Consider the following 11,549-nt stretch of genomic DNA (forward strand, 5'->3'; position numbering starts at 1 on the left):
TTAGTTGCTTTGTTTTTTGTGAAGCAATGTTAATATTCACAGTCTTTAAATCTACTTTTTTATTTTTAGTATGAAAAATAGACAACTAAAATATTGAAATAACGAGGGGGAAAAACATTTAAAACGCCTAATGGGTTTTCGACGACAACAAGCGCAGGAGGGCCTCGGAGGAAAGGAAGCGAGATAGAGAAAGAGAGAGAGAGAGGCGGGGCGTAAAAGCCAGAGTAGGTGTGGCCCTGGCGTGTATCCGCTCACCGCATTGGCCACCACGGCCGTCTCTTATGCGGAAGTGTCTCCCCCATTGGCTGGCGCAAGCGGGCCGGCAGGTGTCAGCCTTCTCTTAGAGGCACGGGGCGGGCAGAAGGCCTCCATTAGCCTCAGCCAAGCACCGGCGCGCAACTCAAGCGCTAACCCGGCTACACGACGCTCTCCTCGGCTCACGGACGACGGAGGACCCGCCGGACCTCTTCCAGAATTTTTGGCTGGCCGATATGCCGAGCGCTTTTCTAGCCCGACGAGAGCGACTTTAGGGCGGCTTGTGTGTTTTCCTGCTGCCGCCGTCGCTGTTGCCGGATACTTTAACTACATTTGATTTGCCGGGGACGAGAAAGAAAGTCAGGACACCGACAAACAAGGTGACGTCAAATTAGACTACTTTTCCAGCAAAGTTTTTGAAATAAATGCATTTTTAAATCAGGTCAAAAAGTTCTTATTTGACGTTATCGCTTTATGGCACGAGCATTTACCGATTAGAAGACTTTTTTCCTCGCTAAAATGACTTACAATGTTTAATCCGAGTGTCTAACTTCATACAAAATGGGTCCAAATTCACTTTTGACACCGGGTTTCCAAAAAGTTATGACAATATTTATTAGGCAAATTTACGCTCATTTTTTTGCATTTGCATTTATTTATTTCTCTCAATTCTTACTGAATCCAGTTTAAATATTTGTTGTCATTATTGTGTTTGGAGGAGAAAAGGATCAACATATATTTTTGGTCAATTCTTATAAATTTGTTTTCTGCAAACAAAACGAGGCTCAAGTTATCTTTTATATATATTTTTCAAATAATCATTAATATTGTTGTTGGCTCCCGGATTGTCACCATTGATTAGAATTACAAAACAAAAACGATAATTGCTTTCCAATGATTACCGAAATAGATATCGCCTGAATATAAATAAATATATAAATACAAATCCTTAGCGATTATTTAAATATGACGGAGTTGTGCTGTGGGAAAAAAGTTTAGATATTGCATCCTTAATTTATAAAATCTACCTGAAATGAACAAGGGTTAACAATGTATTTTTAATTAGTTACTGTATTCTTATTTGGTTGAATTGTGTTGCTAATCAACATTGAACACACTCTTATGTTAAATAATATATACATTTGTGTTAAATTACATTCCATTATGACTGAATGTATTTCACCTCAAAATAAATAAATACCTAAAAGATCACCCCAGAAACGTAAATTTTGAAAACTCTAAAAATAAAGGCAAGAAAGTATTTTCTAAAAACGAAAAGGGAACTTTTTAAGTGTGGAAGCTGACGTGCTCTTACTGATAGTGTGTGAGAGAGACTTCATTGTGGCTGGAATTGTTTTTGGGTTGTTTGTTGCTTGATAAGAAAGCTGACAAATTTGAATTTAAATAGAAAGACAACAGGGAAAAATCTTTTGGGACATTTCAGCTCCATTTCATCTCAAATTGGATGACACCCCCCACCCCTGTTGATCAAATGCTTGGCAAATAATAAATGGATTTAAGTCAATATTTAGCCAAGACGTTCCCCCGAGGACGTAAGAAGAAATAAATATAACTAATTTTCTATTGCACTTCCTCGATTCTACCATGTGCCATTCTATTTCTAGATATTCAAACATTAAAAAATGTACTTAACAAATACAGTTAATGAACTTTTGCATTTATGTACGTTTTAATTGTTTGGCTGACCAATTGAAAAGAACGTATAGGCCGTTTTTTTATTTTTGTTACGGTCTGAAAAGAACCTTTTTTAGGCAAAAGTTTGGAATACTTACATGACTCTTTTTAAACTGCGTGTTGCTTCAATTTTGAACATTTACAATTCCCTCATTTTATTCGCAAATAGTGTTAAAATTGACTTTTACCATATAACGCCCAGACTCTTAAATAAATAGGCAAGGGAATCAAATCAAACATCTTTTTTAACCATTACTTCATTAACCACTTTCCCTTTTGATTGACCCTAAATTGAATAATAGATGTAATGTATTCTGTGATGTCAGATTTCTATGTTGAGGTCCGAAAATGACACTTGAAGTGAATTTAAAATAGAAATCGTTCATTTTTTTCAGCAGGGGCCCCACGTCAGGGCAAGCTGCAGCACCCCCGGGGCCGAGCGGCGGCGGCGGCGGCTGCGGCGGCGAGCCAGTGGGCCGAGCTGGGCGGCGCCGCGGTGAGCACGGCGGCTTGTAGCATGATGTCCTACCTCAAGCAGCCTCCCTACGCCGTCAACGGCCTGGGGCTGAGCGGGGCCGCCATGGACCTCCTGCACCCCTCCGTGGGATACCCTGGTACGCACTTTGTCATGGGCAAGCCTTCCTTTTGCCACCTTTCTACCTAATTCAAGAAAGACACATTGGGTTTTGCAATGATTTTAACTGCAAGTAATTACATGTAAACGTTGCCCACTTGGAGAAAAGTAAACAGGAAGTCGCTCTCTAGGACAGTGAGTAATTTATCTCACCTGACACGTATCTTCTAATCAGTGTTTCCCAACCTTCCATTCGCCTTTTTTTTTGCATTGGAAAAATCTCAAGACACACCGCCGGTTGAAAATCTTTAAATGTAAAACTATATCGCATATATTAACAATAAAAAGTCGTTCTCGTCAAAGTTTTATCAAAAGGAATCATACAAACTACAAAAAATATTCCAAAATTTTCAAACATTTTTAAACCGACGTATTGTCAACAAAAGTTGACTCTGAACCACTTCTGGGTTATAATGTAAAAAAAAGAAAAAGTAATGTAACGTTTTAACCTCATAATTTAATGAATTTTACTCCCACTTTTTCTTTCATCTCCTAATATGGCGTGAAAAGCAATGTTGTGCTCACTCAGATTTTACTTCCCTAAAAGTTGATGCCCTTGAAACACATCAACTTCCGTTTCACGTAACATAAAAATAAGAGAACATCTTAAATTTCCTAACATACCGACTTTTATTTTTTAATCCCAATTTTACTTCAAAATCCTAACATTGCGCAGACTTATTGTCACCAAAAGTTGAAACCCGTGAAACAACTTCCGTTTCACGTTAGCAACAAAATGCACTTACATTTCAAAATTTCAATCTTGTAATAGCATACCTGTCAACTGGTACGTTCTCGCCGTAATTGGTACAACTGAAAGCCCATTTTTATATTGGTACGCTGTACACATGAAAATGGTACGCTAAACGGTGATTTTGAGAAAAAAAAATAAATTAAGGCACTTTCTAGCCATTTTTCACCATCCGCCATTGTTTCTTCCCGGAAACGCATGTCTGCCAAGTGATATATGTACCGGCGCCTCTGATTGGCTAAAAAAAAAAGATCATGATAAACATTTCGTTTTGTAACACTTTCACCATGTGATTTCCGTTTCCTGTTCCCTTGTTTATGTTTACTTTCATTTGATCAGCTGTTTCTGGCATTTTCTACTTGTTGTTCGTGATTTTTTACAAAAAAGTAAAGTGGTAAGATTTTCCATGTATTTATACATATATGTAAGGGCGAAAACAAAATTTGGTAAGATCACAAATGGTTCGAGGTTGACAGGTATGTAATAGTATTAAAACTATCCTCTCGGAATATTACAATTTATGAATCCTCGTAAATACTTACGGAAGACCTGGGAAACACTGCTCTAAATAAATAAATCTATCAATATAACAATTAATAAATAATTAAAACCAATATGAACAAATTTTCCCTCCTAAAACCACCTTTCCAGTTGTAAATGTACTTGTTTATTCATAATAGTATTTTTATAATCACACAAATATATTATGATTGCTAAAATAAAGGGGGGGGGGGTGATCTTAAACATAAGTGCGTCGTGGTTAAGTTTTGATCACGAGTTTGGGGTGGGCTAAATCAGCGGTCCCTAAACCCTTTTCTCACCGTGGACCGGTAAAGCTCTTTTCTATTTTCTCGCGGACCGACTAATGGAGAGGGTGACAATTTAAGAGAAAAAAAGTGGGGGTGGAACGAACAACAGCAAACAAACAAAAAAGCCACAAGCATAGTAGCAATTATTTATTATTATTTTTATTTATTGTTATAACAACTTTTCTCATTTCACGTTGGAGGGTGAGATTCAAACCGTTAATTTTTACTCTGACCGACCGGCACTAAGTAGCTCGCGGACCGGTCGTTGGGGACCACTGGGCTGAAGACCCCTATGCAAAAAAAGAAAGGAAAAGAAAAGAAAAACAATTAAAAACTGGACTCGGGCCTGAAATTAATAATTGTGGTACATAGAGTTCGTATTTCTACTTATTCTATTGTTATTGGATTGCATGTCATACGTATAAATCAACCAATACTGTCTTTAACTTTTAAAGTTGTCTTCAAAATGAATATATATACACGTAACGTTTTTTTCGGACAAAATGTTACGTCATTTGATGAAAAATGTCACTTTTGTGTTCTTAACCACGTCAAATCTGCTCCGTAAAGTGGTATATGTTATTCGTCAAGTGTTCAAAAAAAAGGGAATTTGTGAAAGAACAGTGGACAAATATGAAGATATTTATGAGTATGTGTCCCCCTGTGTTGCTTTTGAAGCGACGCCGAGGAAGCAGCGACGCGAGCGGACGACGTTCACGCGGTCGCAGCTGGACGTCCTGGAGGCCCTGTTCGCCAAGACCCGCTACCCGGACATCTTTATGCGGGAGGAGGTGGCTCTCAAAATCAACCTGCCCGAATCCCGCGTCCAGGTCGCCCCTCACTCCACTCTATTAAACTCTTGACTGTGACACTTTTAACAAGAAAAAAAGACAAACAAAAAAAAGAATTGACTCGATGCTATCTATCTAAAAAAATAGGCGAATTCATTAGCCCGACAGGCGGCCACTTTAACTTGATTTACGAGCGCATTAATTATGCTCACTTGTCACTTCAAATCACTTGGGAGCAAATGGGAAATGTCGTCGACGACTTGAAAGGTTCCGCGCTTGACTTTAACCATTTAATTAAAGACGTCTCAACTGGTTCCCCAAATCAGCGTCGCCATTTTGAGTCAAGGTGCCTCATTACCTATGCAGGAAAATGGCCATCACGGTTTTACCAGCAATAATAATTTAATAATCAATTTAATCATAATTACTTGTGAGAATCGTATTAGAGACGCATTTATTCAATGGCCATACATTATCGAGGAAAACGATTTACTAGATGGACCATTTTAGGTCATTTAACCCTTTCGTGGACAGCTCTTTAATAAGTTGACACTTAACTCTTTACAACGGAAGTGAATGTTTTTGGTCATCAAAAGATTATCATTATTCTATATTTTTAAATAATGAATTCATATTTTTTATACATCTTTTTAACAATCAATTTATGAATGAATGCAGTTTTACTACTATGCACTACTACTACTACTACTACTACTACTACTACTACTACTACTACTACTACTACTACTACTACTACTGCTACTGATACTACTACTACTACTACTACTACTACTACTACTACTACTACTACTACTACTACTACTACTACCACGACCACCGCCACTAATACTACTATTGCTACTACTAATGACAACTACCATTAATAATAATAACATAAACAACAACAATAATGACAATAATAATCATAATAAGAAGAAGAATATTAATAACAACAACAATAATAATATTAATAACAATTATGCCCCAATGAACACTAAAGCACCCCCCCCCCCCCCCCTAACGACAGACACTTCTCACACATCTCAAAGCATTTAACTAATTGCATTCCATTGATTGCGGTAGACGTCCAATTCATTTAAACCTGAAAGACTGGCTGTGACTGTTCACATTTGAGTGCCATTTACGGTAATAAGCGAAACGACCCCTTAAGTCAAAATGCATTGGACGTGAATGCAGGTAAAAACGAATAAACAAAACAAACAAACAAAAAAAAGTAATTTGTGCAATTAAAATGTTTATAATTTGCAACCTCATAAAGATCTGGCATGGACATCACGTGTCATGTACAATTTGTATTTTTTAAATAAATAAATGAATACATTTAAAAAGTAATAAGAAACAACTAAAATGAATAAAAACTAATACAATCCCATGGCTCACAGCACTCTAAAGTTGCTAACTAATAAATAAAATGGCATTAATGACAAATATAATTTGTAAGCTATTTTGGTTTTTGATTTACAAGGGAAATACATTTTACATTAGGAGAATTATCGTAATTGAAGCTTTTAAAATATTTTTTAATTACAAGTTATTTGCCCCATTTCATTTTTTTCTAATTAAAATGCAATTTAAAAAAAACAGGTTTAATAATATTACAAAAAATATGTTAATGTTCATATCTAATTAATGACCAGCTCATTCATTTAAATTAGGACGACATACTCATATTTAGATGCCGGGAATAGAAGGCTAATCCATGTTGACTGGAAGGTCTGACGGCAATCAGTTGCTTCCATACTTCCTAGCTAACATTGATTGGAAGTATAGTGCTGTCAATAGAAAATGTTAAATAACTGCATACCTATTGGGTGTAAAAGTAAAAATGTATAAAGTTGATAAACTGGCTTCAGTACTGTGGGTGTTCCTGGTTATTCTTTCCAGTGTTACAAGGGATCACATTGCTAAACCTACAATACATACATTACCTAATCCTAACCCCAAGAGCTAAAGTTATATAATAATAAAAAAAGCACATAAAAATGTAAAAGCAGTGGGCTGGGGAAGAGTTATTGGTCAGGAGTTGTGCTTATTTAGATCTTATTTCCAGACTGCTCTATGATAAACAATTAAAAACCTTGCTTCTTAGGGTACAACTTGAGTATTAAAAAAACCCACGAAATAAAAAATAAAAACTGTAAAATGTTTAAAATCTCTAAAATAGCTCATTAGATTGATAGGAAAGTCTTTTTTTTGCCCAACTCCCCAAAAAATGCCGTCTAGTTAGTAGAAACAAAACAAAATTTAACAAAATTTAACCGCTATGTATAAGCGTTTGGGGCCCTAATGTTAAAAACCAATCCAGTTTTGATAACAAATTAATACGTAGCAGTGAAAAAGTAGCTCTAAATTCTCCTTATCAGGTTGTCGTAAAAATGTCAGCCTAATCCTCAAGGTGCTAAATTTCTAAGTGTTTTGTTGATTTCTAACATGGTCCATTCATGTTCAGTAGTTCTGAATAGAATCAAAGAGATCCAAATTTTAGTGACAAAAATGAATAATACCAAAGAAAAAAAATGAATAAAAAAACTGTTCAATAATGTAATAGCAATTTTTAATCAAATATATTTTGCTAATTATATATATTTAGAAACACTGATTACCCAAGTTTGGATAGCATTGTTACAGAATATTCTTCATGCTGAATGTAGGCTCAAGGGATCTAATCATTGGCGTGGGGTCTACTCGCAGGTGTGGTTCAAGAACCGGCGAGCCAAGTGCCGGCAGCAGCAGCAGAGTGGCGGGGGTACCAAGGCACGGCCCCCCAAGAAGAAGTCATCCCCGGCTCGTGAGAGCACGGGTTCCGAGAGCAGCGGCCAGTTCACGCCACCGGCCGTCTCCAGCGCCGGTTCGTCGTCTTCCTCGTCGGCGGCGTCCAATCACGTGGCGCTGAGCAGCAGCACGGCCCCGTCCATCAGTACCGTGTCGTCCATCTGGAGCCCGGCCATATCTCCAGGCAACGCTCCGGCTCCGGCCGCCGCTCCCTCGGCCGCCCCGCTGCCCGAACCCGGCCCGCCCTCCAACGCCTCCTGCATGCAGCGTTCCGTGTCCGGCTCAGCTGCCGCCTCCTACCCTATTTCCTACAACCAGACGACGGGTTACGGGCAGGGCTACCCGGCCCCCTCTGGTTCCTACTTTGGGGGCGTGGACTGCGGCTCCTACCTGACACCAATGCACTCCCACCACCACCAGCTCAGCCCGATGGCCGCCTCGTCCATGTCCGCACACCCACACCACCACATCGGCCAGTCCTCGGGACACCCGCATCATCACCACCCACACCATCACCATCACCCGCACCAGGCCTACGGAGGCTCCGGACTGGCCTTCAACTCATCCGACTGCCTGGATTACAAAGAGCAGACGGCCGCCTCATCTTGGAAACTCAACTTCAACGCCTCAGACTGCTTGGACTATAAAGACCAGACCTCCTGGAGGTTCCAAGTTTTGTGATTGTTGACTTTGTTCTACAGAGCGCCACAATACTCTCGCTCTGAAAAGATCCGGAGTGCGGTTACGATACCGGGTTGGCGAACCAGAGTGCAGAGTTCGAGGAGCAGGGGTAATCTGCCTCATGATTATCTGCAAGCCGTAACTGTCGAGAGCAGGAACACTGTGGCTCCGAGAATTCTAGGACTGGAGAGTTTCCCCATCTGGAGCTGAAGCAAATCAGCTCCCGAATGCCTCAGAGTGTGAGCTTGAACTGAGAATGCACACCAATAAATATGGGAACCACCAAGATTTGGGAGCAACGCAGACTCCAGACTAGGAATTCTCTGATCCAGAGGTTTCAGGGTCTCCAATGATCGTGACTGGGAACTCCCAAAGTTTCCGTTAAATTTTAGGCAGGACTGACAGAGCATAAACGCAATGCCGAACCTGGAATTCTTGGAGGCCCATTGTTTTAAGCGTTTGTGAGCCGCATACTTAGGAACTGAAAATCTTGGCACCTGAACACTCGAGACTCGGGACTTGAAGAAAAAAAAATGATGAACGAGATTTTTTTTTTTAAGGGTGGGGGTGGCGACAACAACCTGAGCTGTAGGGAATATCAATCAAAAAACCCTTTGTCACACACCTTTTTATTTGTGTTTTCTTTTTAGAGAAAATTTTTAGTCAGCATTTGAGCTGAAAGTGTGTAAATATGTATTTGGGTCAGTTCCAGTGACCACCTTTAGATTGTGTTTTTGCAACTCTTTATTACACATTGGGCGCGAAGATAAATCGAAAGGAAAAAAATGTAAATGTTTCCAAAGAGATCAAATTGCCCCCCACTGGAAAAAGTCCTGTTTTAGCTACTACATTTTTTTTTTTAAATTTTACTCTGAACAAAAAAAAGATGTTTTAAAGAATCTTAAGTCAAGAAGCAGGGAGCTTTTCCTCGAAAAAATGGGAGGATTCCACATTTTTGGGGGGATTTGTGGTAAAGTCTGAACAAAGCACTTGGCAAAAAACATTTTGATTCTGCTAATCATCACTTTGGGGAGCCAACAGAACTACTTTTTCACTTGCGCTGAAATGTTGAATGTATTTCCACCACCCCCACCCTAACCCCAAAAAAGGAAAGAAGCACCCTCACTTTCATGTTCATCCAATAAAGATCCCTTCAGTCATGTTAATGCCTTTTCAACTTGACTTTCTTCATCAATTTACAGTGACATTTAAATCATTCTTTTGCTCTCTGATTAAGAGATGGTAAATGAGTTTAATTGCACTTAGATACAGCATCAGTGTCGCTGACAAAATGTCATTACTCAGCAATTTGAAATGCGGAAGCCAGGAAAGAGAATGCACTAGGGCAGGAACTGTTAGAAAATTAAATTGTAACAAAAATAATAACAAAAAGAAAAAAAGTTTGTTTTTCTACATTTTCTGAACAACTCTATCCTCATTAATGTGACGGGGGGTGCTGGAGCCCATCTCAGCTGACTCCAAACCAGAGGCAGGTGTCACTCAGAATCGGTGGCCAGCCAATCGCAGGGCACAAGGAACAAACGACCATTCACGCTTACACCCATAGCTAGAGGCAATTAAGAGTGTCCAATCAGCTTACCATGCATGTTTTTGGAATGTGGAAGGAAACCAGAGTACCCGGAGGAAACCCACGCATACCCAGGGAGAACATGCAAACTCCACACAGACGGACATGAGCTGGAGTTAAAACCCAGGACACCAGAGCTGTGAGCCCGACGTGCTAACCACTTGCTCCACCGGGCCGCCCAGAAACAAAATCATAAGATTAAATAGCATAGGACATTTAAAATGATCAAAGAAAATGCATGCAAAACATTCACTAAGAAATATGAAACATTTCTATAGTGATAAATGGGCTAACAAATTGATTGCTTTGAATTTGCAAATTTGCAGAGAATAAACCCATTTTCGTTTTCTCTTATTTAACATTGGTGGGTAATTGATTTTAATGGTAACATTTTTAAAGTATTTTAAGATATTGAAATGCTCTAACACTAAGGAAAATATCCATTGAGTCACTAGAATTTTTAAAGTGACTACATTTTCTGATCAGCCTGAAATAATCCAAAATTGTGGTTGTTGGAATTATAGTTTTAAAGAAATTGTAAGTAATATTTATTTTAAAAAGACAATTAAGCAAGTCTATAACTACTGTATTGTCATTAACAACCACCTAATTTGAAGCTATGGCTGTCTCAATTTTTAATATTTAATATAAATATCCATATTTGACTAAAAGACGTTAACTTTTCCCACTGTCCGTCAGGTGAACCGAGACGTGCATATCAGTACTTGTTGTGTTAATCACATTCTATAAAGATCATAAATAGAAGTTACTAAGTTGTTATGGCCTTTTCCATACAAGAGCATTCATTCTCGTCAACGATTGGCTGAATGACGTTGACATATTTTGTCTTCCTAACATGCTAATTGGTGGACAAATGATTAAAGAGATGTTTTTCTTTTTAAAAGAACATACAAGGTTTAAGCTTTTTAAAATATTTTTCCTCTTCATTGGATTTCTTTAAAATATTATAGATTGTATTTAATTGCTTTTCTTTCGTAACTGTATGAAATTTCCTGACAATGAAACATTTTTTTTTACTTAACAGAAATATGGTGAGCGAGTGGTTAGGGTGTCGGCCTCACAGTTCTGGGGTCGAGGGTTTGATCCTAGGCTAGTCCACTCTGTGTGGAGTTTGCATGTTTTCCCCAGGGTTACGAGGATTTTCTCCTGGCGACCAATTCAGCGTGTCCATTGCCTGTTGCCCATAGTTAGCTGGGATAGGCTGCAGCACCCCTTGAGACCCTTATGAGGAAAAGCAGTTCAGAAAATGAATGAATGAATGAAATACTGCAGTCAAACCAGAACAAAATAATTCTTAATAACTTTACATTTAATTTTGATGAACATAGTAGATACTATTACAACAGTATATGATTAAAATAGTTTTTACCCAAATGATAATTTGATGGAAACCTGCTGTTTTTACGAAAACAGTCATAACCTTTTCAGTGTTACCTCAAGAATGTTAGTTAAACTGCCTCAAAACAGGGGATAAATATGACTAAAATTATTTATTTATAACGAATGAAATCACAACATGTTTTCAAAAATA

General features: G+C 38.5%; 1 protein-coding gene across 2 annotated transcripts; it reads left to right on the forward strand.

Moving 5' to 3' along the window:
- The first annotated feature begins 339 nt into the window (after positions 1-339).
- Positions 340-9,571, forward strand: otx1 (orthodenticle homeobox 1). 2 transcript variants are annotated; one of them, XM_077730260.1, is made up of 4 exons: positions 340-635; positions 2,349-2,564; positions 4,823-4,974; positions 7,648-9,571. In XM_077730260.1, the coding sequence occupies exons 2-4, from the start codon at positions 2,468-2,470 to the stop codon at positions 8,407-8,409; spliced, it is 1,011 nt and encodes a 336-aa protein (XP_077586386.1). In that variant the 5' UTR covers positions 340-635; positions 2,349-2,467; the 3' UTR covers positions 8,410-9,571. The 2 variants fall into 2 exon arrangements, with proteins under 2 accessions (XP_077586386.1, XP_077586385.1); XM_077730259.1 differs by having other exon boundaries at positions 341-635; positions 2,346-2,564.
- The last annotated feature ends 1,978 nt before the right edge of the window (positions 9,572-11,549 follow it).

This window comes from Stigmatopora nigra, chromosome 12 (assembly GCF_051989575.1).
Source record: "Stigmatopora nigra isolate UIUO_SnigA chromosome 12, RoL_Snig_1.1, whole genome shotgun sequence".
Classification (NCBI taxonomy): Eukaryota; Metazoa; Chordata; class Actinopteri; order Syngnathiformes; family Syngnathidae; genus Stigmatopora; species Stigmatopora nigra.

Excerpts from the sequence above, each read along its gene's own strand:
- otx1 (XM_077730260.1), top strand. The coding sequence starts at position 2,468 with ATGATGTCCTACCTCAAGCAGCCTCCCTACGCCGTCAACGGCCTGGGG. Across the intron at positions 2,565-4,822 it reads CCCCTCCGTGGGATACCCTG|CGACGCCGAGGAAGCAGCGA; the intron begins GTACGCACTTTG and ends TTGCTTTTGAAG. Across the intron at positions 4,975-7,647 it reads TGCCCGAATCCCGCGTCCAG|GTGTGGTTCAAGAACCGGCG; the intron begins GTCGCCCCTCAC and ends GTCTACTCGCAG.